General features: G+C 38.7%; 2 protein-coding genes across 2 annotated transcripts; both read left to right on the top strand.

The window, feature by feature from the left end:
- The first annotated feature begins 927 nt into the window (after positions 1-927).
- On the top strand, positions 928-5,732 carry LOC138590058 (taste receptor type 1 member 1-like). The gene is made up of 6 exons (XM_069660594.1): positions 928-1,109; positions 1,320-1,626; positions 1,716-2,441; positions 2,696-2,902; positions 4,512-4,632; positions 4,804-5,732. The coding sequence occupies exons 1-6, from the start codon at positions 928-930 to the stop codon at positions 5,730-5,732; spliced, it is 2,472 nt and encodes an 823-aa protein (XP_069516695.1).
- A 5,979-nt stretch (positions 5,733-11,711) lies between these two features.
- LOC138590087 (taste receptor type 1 member 1-like) lies at positions 11,712-15,601 on the top strand. The gene is made up of 6 exons (XM_069660644.1): positions 11,712-11,893; positions 12,214-12,529; positions 12,631-13,353; positions 13,650-13,856; positions 14,073-14,193; positions 14,673-15,601. Exons 1-6 carry the CDS (start codon positions 11,712-11,714, stop codon positions 15,599-15,601), a joined length of 2,478 nt encoding a protein of 825 aa, XP_069516745.1.
- Positions 15,602-19,383: the final 3,782 nt, after the last annotated feature.

The raw sequence follows: 19,383 nt of genomic DNA, 5'->3' as shown, positions 1-19,383 counted from the left end.
AGGTGGTGAATGACCTCTATCATGTCTGAGTCAGAGCCGAAGCTGATAAGGTACCATCCATGTTAATATGGACACTACTGTGCCCATACTGCTACAGAGTTAACGGTGGGGTCCTTTGACAGTCTCAATGTGTGAAAGTTAGATGTAAGGGAAGAGAGTGATAGACTCAAGGAAGGAAGACGATACTGTAAGGTTTTAATCTTCACAAACCTGCCAATATCCTCTTGAGTTATTCGCCTGCTTGTTTAAAACTCTAAACAACTCATAGGGGGAACTGATACACAGTCATAGACCGGAAAAGAGCAACATGGTAAGAGACTGTATTGGGATCGCCAGTCTTTAGTTTTCTTCCCCTCAGTTAACTTCACGGTAGTGACAACATCTGTCAGCAAACTGTTCAGACACTTGCTAAGACATATACAGTATCTTGTGGTTGATGCATCGGACAAGAAGAGTGATCGTGCTTATGACTTTGCCCTTCCTATCTACCGTGCACATTCCCAGATTTATGGCCTTGGGGCTCCTGTTGCAACATCGTCCAGGGCTGCCAGAACCTGTCTGACTCATACCTGGGCATCACTTATCACTGCTATGCCATTCACTTACCCCTATATGGCAAACTGACAAATACCAGACTTAGGAATTGGACCATAGGTGTTGGCTGATTAGACCTTATTTTATTATAATATTATATAATCTCAATGTATAGTTCTCATAGGGAGTCAGTGCATGTTAGATGCTGTTTGCATACTGATTTGTGTATTCTCCACAACCACATTTCCAAGAATGTGTTTATGACATCTGAAGCCATGCATTCACAAGGGCATGTAAATGAATACTGTGGCTTTGCCATTGCAAGCATTCCATTGCTTATTAAAGGTAGAGGCAAATCCAAGTAGAGTTCAAATCAGATTGACAACTACAACAATGATGAATGTTCTTGCTTTTCTGTGTCTACTTGAACTTCTTCTACATGCTTTGGCTCAATGCACCGTCTCAACCTCAGAGTTTCAACTGGAAGGAGATTATCTGATGGGTGGACTTTTTGATATTCATCATGTCATCACCCCTGTTGACCATGACAGACCTGAAGCAATCGACTGTTCCAGGTAAGTCTTGTAAGTTTGAAATGAGTAAGTGCAAGATCATACACTTGTGAAACATTTAAAGGCTTACCTCATATGTGAGGTCAAAAACCGTTGTGACACATATACCCCCTTGGTTAAGCCAGTGAATAACTTTATTTTAAGAGCTGCTGCAAAACATTTAATCTGTGTAGAGGTCTGAAGACTCTCCTGCTATCCTTTCTTCTTCCACAGTGAACGCTTAATTCCTTCAAGTTATCGAAGGTTTCAGTTGATGAGATTCTCTGTAGAGGAAATCAATAACTCAACCAACCTACTGCCAAATGTATCTCTTGGCTATGAGATATTTAACCACTGCTCAGAAACACACAATTTCCCAGGACTTTTAAAAATGATCTCAGTCAATGGCTTGATTCAACCTTGGAGTGAACCAAACAAAAATCTTTCCAAAATGTCAAAAGTCATTGCAGTTGTTGGCCCTTTTTCAAGCACGGACACCACGGTTGTTGCCCCTCTCTTCATGGTAGATCTCATTCCTTTGGTAGGTTTGCCAACTACAGTGTTAACTTCACATTCAAGAATTTATGATCACTAAAAATGATGACGTTTTCTCTCTTACTCTTTCAACAGGTCAGTTATGGAGCTGCTAGCTCTGCCTTTTCAGAAAAAGCAAAATTTCCCTCTTTCCTTCGAACAGTTTTTTCCAATAAAGACGTCATAGAAATCATTTTTAACATCATACAGCATTTCAACTGGCGCTGGGTTGCTTTTCTTAGGAGTGATAATGATTTTGGCAATGATGGACTGGACATGTTCATTAAGAGGATTGAGGATACTGAGATATGTATGGCGTATACCAAAGGTCTTAACTACAAAACAAATTACACACAAATGTTCAAACAAATAGAGGAACAGAGGATTAACATCATTATTGTTTTTGTTCCAAAACTGACTGCTGAAGCTCTCATTATGTCAGCAATACAACTGAACGTTACAAACAAGGTTTGGATAGCAGGGGACACTTGGTCCTTAAACAAGAGGCTCCCCAAGCAGGAAGGAATCAAAAATATTGGAACTGTGCTTGGGGTGTCTCAGCCAGTAGTATCAATACCTGGTTTTAGTGATTTTATCAATTCTACAAAAAGCCAGACTCATTGCGAAAATGCAGAACAAAACTTGTTTTGTAATCAGGTCTGCAAGTGCAGTAGCCTGAGTGCAGAAGAAATCCTTGCTTTGGACCCATCATACTCATTTCCTGTTTATGCTGCTGTATATGCCATCGCTCACGCCTTACACAATACCTTGCAATGTGGAGCAGACAAATGTAATGGCAACATTACAGTGCACCCACACATGGTAAGCATACAAATAACGAGTAAATTAATCAAATGATTCACATGTAAAAGAGTCTGTTCATGCTTTAAAAACTTGACAAATAGCCTCTGTCAGTTGACCACCCTCCAAAACCTGTACAGAGGGAATTCACACTGCATTTCTACCTTCCACATGAATATTTATAAAAAAATAATTAACAAATACATTTTTTTTTCATCATTCTCTCATTCCTATGAACACATACAAGTAATCTAAACTTTGTCTACCCACATCAGGTTCTAGCAGAGCTGAAGAAGTTAAACTTTCCACTTTTAAACCACAGTATTGAGTTTCATGAGAATGGAGACCCCAAGTTTGGATCCTATTCCATAGTTTTCTGGAATAACAGCGGTGATGCAGAGGAGATTGGCTTTTTTAAAGTTCACCCGTCAGTCCATTTTTTCATTAACAACAGCAAAATCCACTGGTACACAAAGGGAGAGGTGAGTTGTTTGTTCCCAACTTTGTGGTGTAATGTGGTTTATCAAGTTCAGAGGTTAATACGGTATACTGTGATTATTTACTATCAGCTTTATCGGCCAAGTACACATACAATTTGATCTCAATTTACTTGTGTTGGGATAGACATTACAGTGCTAAGAACAAGGACAGAAAGAGAGCAGAATAAGTAAAGTCAATGTTTAGACAGGACTTTTATGTTGACAAGTGTGTGTAAAAAATATAGTTTTTATACAAATAAACAAAAAGCACGAGTAACAAACAACATGAATTAAAAAGAGTCCACATCAAACTTGAGTTTCTATTGATTGTAAAAATGCGGGTAAGGGAAGTCCCGCCTTCCCCTGGGACTAAAAAGGACCCTATGCAGTCTCTGCTCCTGAATCTTTTTGCGCTTCACACCTGATTCCCATAGGACCCTTGATAGCGATATAACTGCCTGCCTAGAGGTGAGGTAGCTCCCTGCCCAAGGCATTGCTACCAAGGTCGATAGCGCTTGTATAGACTACTAGCTGCTTGTTGCATTTAGGCCTGCTAACGCACACATGTTTAGCATGCTTATCAGTTGTTTCGCAAGCTAACTGGTAAAGTGAAATGCCATCCGACAAGCAGAAAAGTTGTTTGGTGGGTCTAGCGAAGCTGCCCCAGTGCCCTGAGACTTGTGCATTTTGTCACCAACTCCAACGGTCGACCCTAGCAAGACATGAGACTTTTCTATCGAGGGTGCTCTGAAGCTTAGCTGTGCATGAAGATTCCCTGCTGATTGAAACCGTAGTCTTCCGCGGCATCTGAACCTGTGGGTGAAGGCTTTGATGAGGGAGTAAGACAGACTGACCAGATGGATAAAATCCTCCCTACCACTGAGTACAGGGTTCTTCCTTACCTCCTCCACATATATTTCTATGTATACAAAGACACAATTGCGTAGCAATGGCTGTAAAAAAAGGTTAAGAAAATAAACGCCTGGTGGTTATTCATGGTGTAATTTCAAGGGGGTGTCTGAACATACACTACCAGTCAAAAGTTTGGACACATATTCAAGTGAATGGGAAAGTGTGTCCAAACTTTTTTTTTACGACTGGTAGTGTATTGGTGTCTAATAATAATAATAATAATAACTTTATTTTATTAAGCCCAATGGAGTTTGCTGTCCTAAGATCCAGGGTGAGGGAGCTCCACAATTTAGGGCCATAAAAACGAAAAGCTGCCTCACCAGAATTCTTGTGGAGTACTCTAGGAGCTAAAAGAAAGGATGTGGAAGATTTGAGAGTACGGGTTGGGATATAAAATGAGAGGCAGTCGGTGATGTATGTAGTTGTTAAATTATGTTAGGCCTTGTAGATGAGTAAAAGTGCTTTAAAATCAATTCTAAAAGAAACTGGAAACCAGTGCAGAGACGAAAGCAGAGGGGTAATGTGGTCTCTTTTCTTTGTGTTGGTTAAAATCCTAATAGGGTGTTCATGTTATAAAATCCTTCTGAGAAAAGTAAAATCCATTGCTTCAGTGAATATCATTTCCCTCTCAGTCACTTTATTTTTTCACAGCATTGTCTTTGTTTCATTTACTTTACTTCTGAACAATTGTCTTGTACAGGTGCCTACTTCACTGTGCTCCCCAGAATGTTCTGTAGGATATGCAAAAAAGCAAAATGGAATCCACAAATGCTGCTTCAATTGTGAAATCTGTTCTAATGGAACTTATATCAACAGCACAGGTAAATTAATAAACACAAGGAAATTAGTAAAAGCAAAGCTGTCATTTTTTTCTTGATGAGAGCTAATTATAGATTTTTTTATTGCTGCCTGGGTTAAACAGCTGAACAAGACGGGTTGGACAAGATTCAGATGTCAAATAACTGACAATGTGTCTCTCTCATGTAAAACAGAAGACCCCTACAAATGCATTCATTGTAAAGACACAGAGTGGTCTGCAGAAGGAAGCACATCATGCAATCTGCGTTCGGTGGAGTACATCCCATTCACAGACAGCGGCGCTATACTGATCATGGTCGGGGCCTTGGCCTTGGAGGGTCTCACACTAGCTGTGTCGGTTGTCTTTGCCATCAACTACAACACCCCTATTGTCAGATCTGCTGGGGGACCAATGTGCTTCCTCATTTTAGGCTGCCTCAGTCTGTGTAGTCTTAGTGTGTTCTTTTACTTTGGTAAGCCAACCATTTATTTTTGTATTTTAAGGTTCTTGCCATTTCTTTTGTTCTACACTGTTTGTCTAGCATGTTTTGTTGTGCGCTCTTTTCAGATTGTTTGCATTTTCAAAATAGCAGCCAAGTTCCCAAACCTCCACAGTTGGTGGATGAAATATAATGGACAATGGCTGATCATCACTCTGGCATTTGTGACTCAGGCAGTCTTACTCCTTATTGGCTATACCTATGCTCCCCCCAGGCCCTACAACGAAACACATTGGTACCCTGACAAAATCATACTCGGTTGTGACATCGATCTGAAAGCATCCTCTACTTCTGTGATTTTACTTGTATTTTTGTGCTTCCTTTGCTTTATTTTTTCCTACATGGGAAAAGACCTCCCAAAAAACTACAATGAGGCCAAAGCAATAACATTCTGCCTGCTTCTGCTGATCCTCACCTGGATCATCTTTGCTACTGAATACATGCTTTACCAGGGCAAGTATATACAAATCCTTAACGCTTTGGCAGTACTGTCCAGCCTCTACTGCTTCTTGCTGTGGTATTTTCTCCCTAAATGTTACATCATCATTTTTCAACCCAACAAAAACACACAGCAGCACTTCCAAGGTCTCATTCAGAATTACACTAAAACAATTAGCCAGTAGCAGCTTCCAGTAAATGTATCCCTTCTAAAAAAACTCAGATACTCAGTGTTATGCTTTTAAGAATGAATCATCAATTTTTGTATGTATTTTAACTGTAGTTTGTTTTATTCTTAAGGAATGTATCTGTCTTCAAAAAATTGTCATTATTCTTAAACACACGCTTTGCTCAAGATCTGTCATAGTACCCTTTATCTATGAACATACCTTTAATCAGTAGGGTATGTTGAATTTGTAATTATACAAGTCATTTTGGATGATAATTAACAATTGTGCAATAAAGCAGTAATCTACAAAAAAACAGTCATTTGTGAACTTTTTATTGCGCTGGAAGGATGATTTTTTTCCTAACTCAGAGTTTCACCCTTCAAATTTGTTTGAGCGGGGATAGGCTCCATGTTGGTTTCCACACAGCAAGAAACTTAAACCCAGTTCAGCCGTGAGTGGTGAGAGTGGTTGTCTGTCTCTTTGCTTCAGCCCTGTGATTGACTGCAGACCTATCCAGGATTTACCCGGCCTCTTGCCCAATGACAGCTGCGCTAGGCTCTAGCCCCTCTCACAACCGCTAACAGGGTAGGCGGGATAGAAAATAAATAGATAGATAAATGCAAATCTTAATGTATACTACTGCAAGGAGACACGTTAAAATGTTTTGAGATTATATAATAACCTGAGGGTGTTAAATAGTAAATCATATAAAATTATTTAATAAAGTAATTTCAGTTAGTCAATCCATATTTTGGGGGGGAATTATGATCTTACTCTATCAAAACAATACATTCCAACCTGATCTCCAAATAGTACTAGTGCTGGATCATAATTATAATTGTTGGGATAAGTTTCCTCAAACATCAACACAGATTTATTTAACCCTCCTGTTCTGTTCATTTGTCAGGGACATCAATAATGTTCCCGGTGACCCGGTGCATGTATTATCATCTAAGAGTTGTCAGAAACCAAAGAATCCTATCAAACATATTTTGTACCTCATTACTAACACCATTACTAACAAGTCAATGAATATTTATTTCAATGGTGTGATTCACCTTTCATAGGTCATGGTTCCATTAGGATAGTACACTAATTTTTTTCTTAAAAAATAAATGTTCAAACATTTTTTTAATGAACATTGGAAAAACCTAGATATAAAATACCGGTACATTCATTTTACACCCTCAACATCTCCTCATGGGGTGATGTTGATAAATTGAGATGAGACACCTCTTCTGTTAAAGCTGTAGTAGGTAACATATTAAAACTTTTTGTCACATTTGCTCAAACTGTCACTTTAAACATGCAGTAGTACATGAGAGAGATAATCTGTGAAAAAAGAATCATGTTCCTCTGGCTCCTCCTACTGCTCCTAATGGCATTTGCAAGAATCCAACGCTCCCGAAACACACAACCAATCAGAGCCAAGCAGTCTCTCAGGCTGCTGTCAATCACACGCTGCGCAGCACCACTACTCTGCGCATGCTCACACGGTCAAGCTCAATTTCTTCAGTGTGTTCACCGTCAGCCGGTTTGTGCCCACAAAGGCTTAAAAACAACCACCAGGAATGAAAAAACTGCCCGTCCCTCCATTGCCAACTACGGCTTACACTACCGGACCGTTAAACCGAAGAAGAAAAATGAGGAAAAGCAAGCTAAAAAGAAAGAGTTGGACCAAGACTGAAACAAAACCAAAGTAAACATTGGAGCAGCATTTCTGAAGTGGAGAGAGCTACGGGACCTGAAAGGATTTAAAAAAGCGATGCTGAGTTAGACAGGTCTGCTCGACAGGTTATTACCACAGCTTAATTTCTGCTGTATTTGTTTCACATTGCTAAGATGTCTGCGATCACTGTGACGTTGTGTTACATTGGTGTTGCAGTCGGACTAACATTAGCTTGTTCTCAATGTGGCTACTGTTCAGCGTTGTTTCATGGCGTTGTGGCAAAAAATATCTTTATGAAGTGCCCAGGCAGTGTCACCGTTTCGGACTTTCTCCTGATAGATCTGTGTGCCTGTGCTCTCATTGCTCAATGTTCAAAACATCAGTGAGATACTGCTTAGTTGGCACTGTTTTTTCCACAGTCTCTGTTAGCAAACTAAGTGCTGGTGGTTTTGCTAAATAGAATTAGCTTAGCTTGATTCATCATTTCACTTATAGACAAGCCAGTATGAGGAGCCCCAAATACAGATGTAAATGCGTTTCATCCAACTCCTTCCACTTCTCCTTGAAACCATGTCTCCCTTCTAGATTGGTAATTTCCAGAAGGATTTTCTGTATTGAATTAGGAATGATGAGCTCAAAAGCTGAGTTGATGTCTGTGACACGAGTCACTGCGACTGGTGGGCCCAGGCACTGTCTGTATTATGTTTTTTGCAGTGTTGCCTGACATACGTATATTGGGAGATGGGGACCACTGTATTTTACCATTTTTAGTGTCTTGCTTGGAAGAAGAGGAATAGGGAAATATCTATTCCTCTTCTTCAGGACAGTTCATAATCAGAATAATCAGAATCATTTTTGACCTCAAGATGGTCTTCATCTTCAGACACATCCTCGTCTATTTCAATATTGTGACCAAGTGCGTGCGTGCGTGTGTGCGTGTGTGCATGTGCGCATGTCTCCATGCGGGTGTGTGTGTGTGATGGGGGTTAAATATGGTGGGAGGGAGTAGGAAATACCTTATGTCTCACATTTGCAAAGATAGAAATTGTGTAAATTTGATACTTTGACCCCTTTTAGCCTCCACTTTCGCTGCTGGGTGATTTGACCCGCAACATCACGGGAGGGTAAAAAAAAAACTTCTGTATCTCCTGTTTACTTGACATTCATTTCAGCTTCGTAACACTTTATATCACTTTATCCATTTTTGTATTTTGTATACAGAGCATTTCAGGAAATGAGACCCAGGTTTCAGTATGTCACTTTGAATGTAATGTGTGACCCAAAATACACTGCTTCAGAGATGTGCTGGTGTCGTGTCTGCTCAGGACAACTTGGCTCACCACTGCCCACCATTTTCATAGCAATCCACATAATCATTAGTGTACAGTTAATAGGGCATGCAACAGGTCAAGCCAACATTTATAGAGAGCCCTCTGCCGGATTTGAAGTCAAACTACTTCATACATTCTGTTGTTCTTATAGACTGTAAATTGCTTTATTGATTGTAAGTTACTGTTACATAAACTTTTGCCCTGGAATAAAAAGTGACGGGGCAGCTCCAGTGATGGACTGTAATGGTAAATGGACTGTACATGAATACAATGCTTTTTGTAGTCAAAGCGCTTTTACACTTCATGTTCTATTCACCCTTTCAGACTCACATTCACACACTAATGGCAAAGGCTATGCCTATTTCCAATCAGGATATGCACGTTCATATACTGAAGGCTGTGCCTGACTTGCCCAAGGACACTATAACATGTAGACTGTGGCAGTCGGGGATCGAATTCCGATTGGGAGACGACTGACTCTGAGCCACAGCCGCCCAATTAAGTCACAAAGAACAAAATTAAATTCAGTTATACATTGTTAAGTTCAATTTGCAGCATTAACTGTGTGTGTTGGAGTTGGAGAGTGGACATTTTCCGAAGTTACACACTTTTTTTAACAGTTAACTCATCAGGGATAGGACGGGTGCTCTGTATTGTAAATGACTCATTGTTTAATACTTCTTCTAGTTTCTTATTTGATCCAGATTGAACTTGGTGATTCTGTCAACACTCCCCAGCAGGACATTAGAGAGAGTCAACAAATCACAATTTCTATTTTCATCCATCCAAATATCGAGAGATTTGTGGTTTGATCTCCCCACCAAATTGCTCCGGAAGGCGAGGTGTGAATCAAAGGCTTAAAAGATCCTGATGAGCTGGTTGACACCTTGCATGGCAGCCTCCGCCTTTGGGGTATGAATGTATGTGATTGGGTGAATGTGATATGTTGTATAAAGTGCTCTGAGTGGTCAGAGGACCTGAAAGCCGCTGCATAGTTCCAGTCCATAAACAGGCTCTTCTAAACTTAGTGTCTGAAGTACAAGCACTCATTGCAGAAAGACCAGCAATGAGTTCTTCTCCACGTACAGCGACCTTCCACTGGAGATGGAGACATTTCACAAGACAAATTTTTGTGTAAGTTTTTCATTCATTACATTTCATACCATTTAAGTAATACAAGTTTATTTACAGTGTGCTTCAGCAGGATTCTGTATAAAGTCGCTTGGCAACAGCACCTCACTCATCAATATGCTCAACCTTTGATATTTTCGTATTTCTACTGCTTTTAATCGTATTTGAATGGTGGCACATTTGTAATAGTGATAATGAGCTGTTGTCATATTTTTGAACAACTGCTTGTTTTACTATTGTGGCTCTTGAAATTCACTGGACATAAATGACTGATAAACTGATATTGTACTGAAAGTGTGCAGGACACATTTATATGACACTAAAGACATATTAAGGGAGTACTTCAAACATGACAGTAAAGGGTATTTGACATTTTATTTAAGAAATACATTTCAGTTACAATAAAGGTTATTAAAGTGGTTCCATTTTAACTCAACTAAGTATGTCAAAATACTTTGTGATCAGCTCAAAATTGAACATAAGCATTTGTAACAAAATTGTGACAAAATTAAAGTTAGTTTATAACACACTTAGTATGAACTTAAAATGTGATGAATACACCGAAGAAAGTACAACTTTTTCTTTTCTTTGTCCCGGGGTCTTCTTGGACCATAACAATGTTAACTACATATTATGCTTTTAGAGTTATGTTAATAGAAAAGATAGATAGAAAAAGATTGAGTTGATTTGTTTTAAGGTTTGGTCCGAATGCAAATGCAAATCTCACAGCTGATTACCCGATGAGGGCCTATCCCGTCCAACAGAGCAGAACGAGATGTTTCCCCCTTCCCCTCGGAGGTTGTCTGGATTCAAATGTTGGTGAGAGTCCTGGCCATGTATCCCTTTCATGCATAGTGCTAACAATTTTTTTCCTTTTTTCAAATGTGTGGTCCAATCTTAAATCATGCAAGGGTTATTTGCTTGAGGAGGTGGCCTTTAAGCATAAACCAAGTATACTGGTTTGAATGAATTAAATGTGTGTGTATTTGCCTGTGGCTCTATCCTGTGGGATCTCTCAGTGTGAGATCAGGGTTAGGGTAGGGGCAACAATTACAGTATGAAACATTCCTTCCAACTGGACGAACTGATGTTGTTTAAAGTCTTAAGTTGCTGTAGTTATGAAATAATGCCGAATACATATCCGCAAGAAAGCGTGTGTTTCACATTTTAATGTTTTGAGGGGAGATGGAAGACAATGTGATGAACAACGTGCCAGTGCACTCTGTATAGCCATTTTCTTATTTCTACATTTAGATATATTTGTAACAGTGTCTTTCTATTACTATTACTATTGGTAATTTCATTATGTGACAGAATAATGTTTACCTCTGGTGTATTCTTCATTTAATGTTTGGTTTTTAGCAATGCCGGCAGCATGTTCCCGTTCAGATGATTCACTCAGTAAAAAACATATAGTATAGAATAACACACTCAGGGGCTGCCTGACTCTAATCACGCTTCAATAGCAGTTCCTACACTCCTCACCTGGGAGGAACACACAACCTTGTAGAGTAAGTTTCATGTAGTTAGCTCATGTAGTTGTTGCCAGTTCTGTGACAGATATAAGCTCTGAACCTTTCAGTGGTTTGCAGAAGGGTTTGCTGATTCTGAACTAGTAGTACTTTATTGTTATTTAGATACTTTGATGTTTAATACATTGCCTGCTCACAATTACCGTTATATCTTTTGTGTGTACATCACAAGCACTCTGTGCAGCAGAAGTTTAGATGCTTTTGCATACTGATTTGTGAATTCTCCTCCAGCCATTTATAGGTATTTCTTTCCCACGTGCATGGAAATGATCACTGAGACTAACCCGTGTCTCATAACTTACTAAAGGCAGAGTCAAATAAGAGTGAAAAAATGGAACAGTTTCTTGCTTCTCTGTCTCTCCTTGGATCACTTCTACATGCTTGCGCTCAATGCACTGCGCCAGCCTCAGAGTTTCAGCTGGAAGGAGATTATTTGATCGGTGGACTTTTTGATATTCATCATGTTAGTGCCCCTGTTTATAATGACAGACCAGAAGCCATCGACTGCTCCAGGTGAGTCTAAATATACATCTGAGTGGATAGTTACTGAAGTTAAAAGCCTGTTGTAAAAGATATATTTCTCCATTAACATGAGATGAACTGCTATAGCTAAGTAGCACATTTCACCACTATCTTAAAACAGCTAATTGCTACGTTACCAAAGTTGTTACATCTATCAGATCTTAACACCATACAATCATAACTGTCTCACAAATTATAATGTTATTTAAGCCTTTACAAGCAGTAATGAAAAAAGAGAAGAGATTGTTGGACCACATTGAAACAAATTCATACGAAGTAAGTCCACTCCCCTGTTCTTTCTCCTTCCTCAGGCAACCCTTCCTTCTACCAAATTATCGGAGGTTTCAGTTGATGAGATTTTCTGTAGAGGAAATTAATAACTCAACCAACCTACTGCCAAACATATCCCTTGGCTATGAGATTTTTGACCACTGTTCACACATACAGAATTTTCCAGGCATGCTAAACCTCATCTCAGTCAACGGATTGATCCAACCTTGGGTTGAAACACAAAAGCGAAAAACAAATAATTCAGATGTGCCCAAAGTGATAGCAGTGGTCGGTCCTTTTACAAGTACTCAGGCCCTGATTGTTGGCCCATTTTTTATGGCGGATTTCATTCCTATGGTAAATTTTTCAATGATTCTTTTAAAACATTCTTTCAGGAAAATAAAAATTGCTCTATTAAAAAAATCATAATAGTTTTTTTATTATTCTTTTTTGTACAGGTCAGTTATGGATCTTCTAGTTCTGTCTTTTCACATAAAGTGAAATACCCCTCTTTCCTACGAACAGTGCATCCCAACAAAGACGTCATAGAAGTGATTGTTAATATTGTGCAGCACTTCAACTGGCGCTGGGTTGCTTTCCTTCACAGTGACAATGATTTTGGCAATGATGGACTGGAAATGTTCATAAAGAGGATCAAGGATACTGCCATCTGTCTGGGGTATACCAAAGGCCTCAGTGGCAATACAAATTACCCTCAAATATTCAAACAGATAGAGGCACAGAGGATAAACACCATTGTTGTTTTTGCCCCCAAAATGACTGCTGAAGCTCTCATTATGTCAGCAATACAACTGAATGTTACAAACAAGGTGTGGATAGCAGATGATGGATGGTCCTTAAACAAGAGGCTCCCCAAGGAGAAAGGAATCGAAAATATTGGAACTGTGCTTGGGGTCTCTCAGCCGGTAGTGACCATACCTGGTTTCAGTGATTTTGTGTATTCTACCAAAAGCCAGACGAATACAAGTCCAGAACATAATAGGTTCTGTAATCAGGTTTGCAACTGCAGTGGCCTGACTGCAAAAGAAATCCTTGCTGCAGACCCATCTTTCTCCTTCCCTGTGTATTCTGCTGTACATGCCATCGCTCAGGCCTTACATAATGTCTTGCAATGTGGAGCCGACCAGTGTAATAGCAATATTACAGTGTACCCACAAATGGTGAGTATAAAAATAAGTATTTTTTTCAGTTTATGCATACAAATATAAAGCCTTTTGATTCAGCTCCTGTAAACTTGCACAAAATGTTTTTATATCTACTCTCACTACCTTTCAAACTTTGCCTTGGTGGCAAAATCACAATCACAAGTATTCTCCCATGGCTCCCAAGTGTTCCCCCATGTCACACTACAGTTTTTCCTAGGAATGTCATTAAAAACCCATTTAATCAGCCCCTTGTAAGTCAAATGTGGACAATTGGAACTAATCGTCATCTGAACTTTGTATCCCCACATCAGGTTCTAAAAGAGCTGAAGAAGTCAAACTTTGAACTTTTGAATCAACATATAGAGTTTGATGAGAATGGTGACCCCATGTACGGACCCCTTTCTATAGTTTTCTGGAACCACAGTGGTAATGCAGAGGAGATTGGCTTTTATCATTTTCACCCATCTGGAAGTTTCTTCATCGACAATGGCAAAATTCAGTGGAACGCAAACGGAAAAGTACGTTTTTACCCTCAATTTTAAGCAGTTTATGCAGCACATAATGTAAGAGAATGTTTTGGTTCAGTTTGAGTGCAAGTGTACATAAAAAAACATCAGGAAAATGTACCAATGCATAAATCATTTTTATAAAACAACTATGAAAATGTTAATATACCCTTTTCTTACATTTTCTTTTGTTTAACTTGCATTTAATGGGTTGTTTGTCTTTTACAGGTGCCTACTTCACTGTGTTCCCCAGAATGTTCTGTAGGATACGCAAAAAACCAAGATGGAATCCACAAATGCTGCTTCACTTGTAAAATCTGTCCAAATGGAACTTATATCAACAGCACAGGTAAATTAATACGCATAGGAGGATAAAAATAAGTAAAAGGAGTGTCATTCTGGCCATGATGCAAGAAAATTCCATTCTCTTGCTAAGTGTTTCGCAAAGACTGAGGAACCAGAACTTGTAGAATAAATGATGGCTATGGAAAAATAATTACATTTTACTGATACTGATGTTGCCTCTTTGATACTGATATTTATTGATACTATTTGGTGCAAAAAAGGACATGAAAAGATCTCCATTTGTCTCCTGTTAAAGTTTATTTGGGTTTCCTTCAAATTGAGGGTCTAAGAACGGTCGTATACTGTTCAGACTGTAAAAGCCCCTTGAGGCATTATTGTTATTTGTGATACTGAGCTACTTCAATAAAACAGAGAAGACTTGAATTGACAATACAAGATGAATACTGTTACACTGCTTTCTCATGTTCATTATTAAAGTAAACCTTAACGATTGACAATCTTTCCTTCTTTCATGTAAATCAGAAGACCCCTACAAATGCATTCATTGTAAAGACACAGAGTGGTCTGCAGAAGGAAGCACATCATGCAATCTGCGGTTGGTGGAGTACATCCCATTCACAGACAGCAGCGCTATACTGATCATGATTGGGGCCTTGGCCTTGGAGGGTCTCACACTAGCCATGTCTGTTCTCTTTGCCATCAACTACAACACCCCTGTTGTCAGATCTGCTGGGGGACCAATGTGCTTCCTCATTTTAGGCTGCCTCAGTCTGTGCAGTCTTAGTGTGTTCTTTTACTTTGATAAGCCAACATTTTCTTTTTGTCTTTTAAGGTCATTACCATTTCTTTTGTTCTACACTGTTTGTCTAGCATGTTTTGTTGTGCGCTCTTTTCAAATTGTTTGCATTTTCAAAATGGCTGCCAAGTTCCCCAAGCTTCACAGTTGGTGGATGAAATATTATGGACAATGGCTGATCATCACTGTGGCATTTGTGACTCAGGCATTCTTACTTCTTATAACCTATTCCTATGCCCCCTCTAAGCCCTACAATGAAACACAGTGGTCTCCAGAAAAAATTATACTTAGTTGTGACACTAATTTAAAAGCATTCTCTGGTTCTGCAATTTTAATAGTAGTTTTGGGCTCTCTTTGCTTCATTTTCTCCTACATGGGAAAAGACCTCCCAAAAAACTACAACGAGGCAAAAGCCATAACCTTCTGCCTGCTCCTGCTGATCCTCAACTGGATAATATTTGCCACTGTACACGTGCTCTACCGAGGCAAGTACATCCAAACTCTTAACGCTCTGGCAGTACTCTCCAGTCTTTATTCATTTCTGTTGTGGTATTTCTTCCCAAAATGTTACATCATCATTTTTCAACCCCACAAAAACACTCAGCAGTACTTCCAAGGTCTCATTCAGAACTATACCAAAACAATTAGCCAGTAGCTGCTTCAGTAAATATATCCATTCAGACAGAGAAACTGATGTGATTCAGGGCTTTTGAATAACGTTATTGCAATTCTAATGATTTGGCCTAGTAATTTAGTGAAGAAAAGAACAAAGATAGTTGTCTGAACCTTCGTCTCTTATCTCTTTTTCTGAATTGTATATTAATATAAATTAATCTTATCTAATGCGAGTTCTTGACTTGATTGTTGTTTGTTATTATGAGTTACATATCGTTTAGTCATGAAATGAGATAAGCTACAATAAGGTTCACCCAAACAAGAGGCACATGTTATTGAATTTCACAGATGGGTTGCAAAATGTCCCAAAACAGAAGTGAGGTCCGTTTCATACTCTCTGTAACACTAACCATGCCACATGATAGTACCACTTCACTGTGACAGTGTGGACAAGATAGATCACAGGCACATCTGTGACAGTGAGTAAAGCTTTTCTGCAAATTTGTAAAAGCTAAAATTGTGGGGGGAATTGTGAACACTGTTGTGATCAGTTATAACTTTTAATTCAAACAAATACTTGGAGTAATAAATGAATACTACTGAACCCTGATGTATGCTTTGTATGTATACCTTTGTGGAAACATTAAGTGTAATGTATGTTTCAGAATTTAAGGTGTTATCATAAAATAAAATTGTATACAGGCTCAACACTTAATACCTGTCTGATCTCATTATACCTTACCATCCATCCCATGTTCTCTACCCTCTCTGTCTGTCTGTCTGTGCTTTTTGTACTTACAACTTGCATGGGAGAGGGATCTCTCGTCTTTTGCTCATCCTGTGTTTTCTTTTTCCCTTAAAAGTTTGGTTTGGTGAAATTTTCTCTATTCTATGATTAAGGACGGAGTATGTCATATGCTGTACAACCTCTAAAGATTCTGAAGGCAAATATGTTATTTGTCATACTGAACTTAATAAATAAAATAACTTGATTTAAAATTGTCTTTACTTAACACGAGGAACTATACTAAACTATAAGTAAGTTTATTCCCTATGTTTCTACATAGCATTAAAATTAATAAAAGAAAAATGTGAAGTTAAGATTGAGATGGATAGTAAAAAGGCAACCCTCTGGCCGGGAAGAAATCAGCGCTAGTATAAAAGGTGGAGTGGTACCAACAAGAAATACTTGGGCTCACCTGTATGTACAACACGTGCTCTGGAACTTTACTCAGAGACAAATGTTAAATGGACGGCACCCACTATATGGCGTCTTTCTAGTCTTTTGACCATTCAAGCTGCTTTACATTATATGGCAGCATTACACTTTCATACACATATACATACACTAATTTATTGCCATACAAGGCAACTAATAAACTAATCTGCCACAGACCGTCACCATGTTGTTACTAGTCCATCTCTTCCTTATCATTTCCCCTTCATCATTACCAGCTGCTTTTGAGCCGGATACACTGACTTCAGTTTTCTCCAGCCTCTGGGTTCCACTGTCTGTTTCTGGCTCTTCTAGCCCTTCTTGCAAACTGAAAGAAGAATCTGGATTGAAGAAACTGAAACACTGAATTACATCAATAGCTTATAGTCTTCAACCCTTTTGTCTCACTGGTCAGCTTGGAAATGTTTCCACCACTTACCTACGTGCATCCCGTGATGGCCATCAAAACACATCTTCAAAGTTTACCTTCAGCTTTTTTCCAATCTTCTTACAGGCAGCCCAGGCCCGGCCTCCAGCCATCCACATATAATTTCCCTTTTCAACTTCAGCGCCAAGAACAAGTTTAAATAGCAAAACAGCAAACATCCTGTCGGTCTGCTACAACGCTATTCAAATGCTAGAGGCCATGTTCTTTCTGGCTTTCATGTTTTGTTTGGGGTTTTTTTGCTCTTAATGCTCTGAATTCACTTTGTCAACCCTTCACATCAAATCAGTCTTGCCAGGCTTTGCCAGGTTTTAATTTAAAAAAAACATTCACTACTGAACCCTTTAGTGACCCTTGCACACTACTTGCAATTCCAGAGCACGACAACAACTGATCTTCTTTCACAGAATTTGGACTAGGGCTAAATAGACAAAGCAAAATTTTATTGAAATCGCAATGTGGTCTTTTGCCATTTTTAAATCGCAGGAGGCGCAGTGTTTGTAGAAGGTAAAATGTGTTGAAATACAATTTCATTTAAATATTTTGCTGCAGATATGTTACACACATCATACACAGACGTAAGTATGAAATATCTTGGTTTGGTACATCCCGCAAAAAATCACACCATAATCATTTAAATATGTCTTCAATTAAAATTAGAATAACAAGGTAAAAATTATATCACAAATCATATCAAAATTGCAATATCAGTCAAATTAATCACAATTAGATTTTTTTTCAAAAAGTGGCTTCTCGATTCTGGTTCGCTTATACGACGTGTTCTCTCCATATCTGGCATATTCTTGTTCATTACTCCGGACACTCCTTCAGGATTGGGGCCATTACCTCAGCCTCCCTTATCAGAACATCTAATACCACCCATAGGCCGTTGTTCCTTCCGAGCTCACCAATGCTGCATTCTTTTTCAGCCCAGATCTGCTCAGCATTGCCTTTTTTAAGTGGAGGTTTCTGGTTGTTCATTGTGCCTGGGTGTTTGCTGTTTCCAAGAAGTTTGACCTCTCGAAGTCCAATCATCATCAATATCAATCTCATTAATCAATGAATTGATAAATGAAGTCCTGTTGACGGTGTGGTCCTTTCTAGTAATTAATGCTATATAGTTGATTATCAAATCAAGATAATTTCTTGTGAAATTAAAGTTCATATATTAAAATTAAAGTTCAAACACATCACGACAAAAACTGCACCAAACTACAGTAAAGTCCTTTAACAACCTTATTGTCAATTAACCTTTGTTAATTACATAAACTGTCATTATAGATTGTAACATTATTCAGAATCATGTCAATAAAATAGCAATTGCATCTTTTTTATGAGACAAAAGTGTAGACTTGTAATTAATTATTCTTCTATTCTCGTAAGCATTGCATAGTCTCTTTGTTTTTAATTCTTTTAAGTTGATAAGCGATCAGGTAGTGTCACAGTGAAAGAAGAATGTATTGCACAGAATAACTTGGTTATGTTTTTTGCACAAGACAATAAAGCCTTTGAATCCTTGAAATAGACATCATCATTTATCTTAATTTGATGTTTAAGTGTTTTTTGGTTTCCATGAGTCATAGTTAAAGCTCATTGCTGATTCACCTTTTCTTACTAATTTCAATGTGTCTAAACTTTTCCTACTATATGTAGAACTATCCCTCTGCCAGACAGACTGGGGAGTTCTGTCCTTCCACCAGCTACTTGACTGAATTCAAATTCTGGTGAGAGGCCTGGCCATTTGTCACTCTCATGGTCTGAGTGATTGCAAATTTTCATATTTCAAATGACCTGTGTGGTCCAATGTTAAATTGTGCAGGGATCATTTGTGAGAGGAGATAGCCTTTGTGCGTACACCAATGATACAGGCTTGAATTAATTTAATTTGTGTGTATTTGCCTGTGACTCGGTCCTGTGTAATTGTAAGTGTATTTCAAGTGTACTTCAGATTTTTGTCACAGGAAAATGTCCTTCTAAAATGTCATTGTTGAAACATTCCTTGTACAGGAAGAGTTGACAGCCTTAAAATGACGTATAAAGGGTCCCGGTTTAGGTCAGTGGTTAAATTGTCGACCCATGTGCAGAGGATATATCCACCCCTGTTTCCAACACTATCCACTGTCCTCTCTATAAATGAACACATAAAAGGCCAAGAAAATAA

Source organism: Semicossyphus pulcher, unplaced genomic scaffold, assembly GCF_022749685.1.
Source record: "Semicossyphus pulcher isolate SPU_LCO1_2020_fin unplaced genomic scaffold, fSemPul1.0.p SCAF_13, whole genome shotgun sequence".
Classification (NCBI taxonomy): domain Eukaryota; kingdom Metazoa; phylum Chordata; class Actinopteri; order Labriformes; family Labridae; genus Semicossyphus; species Semicossyphus pulcher.
Note: the sequence above shows the minus strand (reverse complement) of the source record. Positions and strands in the feature narration are given on the sequence as shown.

What these genes read in the sequence shown, in the direction of transcription:
- LOC138590058 (XM_069660594.1), top strand. Translation starts at nt 928, where the DNA reads ATGATGAATGTTCTTGCTTTTCTGTGTCTACTTGAACTTCTTCTACAT. An exon ending in TGGTAGATCTCATTCCTTTG is followed by an intron (nt 1,627 to 1,715) that starts GTAGGTTTGCCA and finishes CTCTTTCAACAG; the next exon opens with GTCAGTTATGGAGCTGCTAG. An exon ending in ACTGGTACACAAAGGGAGAG is followed by an intron (nt 2,903 to 4,511) that starts GTGAGTTGTTTG and finishes TGTCTTGTACAG; the next exon opens with GTGCCTACTTCACTGTGCTC.
- LOC138590087 (XM_069660644.1), top strand. Translation starts at nt 11,712, where the DNA reads ATGGAACAGTTTCTTGCTTCTCTGTCTCTCCTTGGATCACTTCTACAT. An exon ending in GAAGCCATCGACTGCTCCAG is followed by an intron (nt 11,894 to 12,213) that starts GTGAGTCTAAAT and finishes CTCCTTCCTCAG; the next exon opens with GCAACCCTTCCTTCTACCAA. An exon ending in AGTGGAACGCAAACGGAAAA is followed by an intron (nt 13,857 to 14,072) that starts GTACGTTTTTAC and finishes TGTCTTTTACAG; the next exon opens with GTGCCTACTTCACTGTGTTC.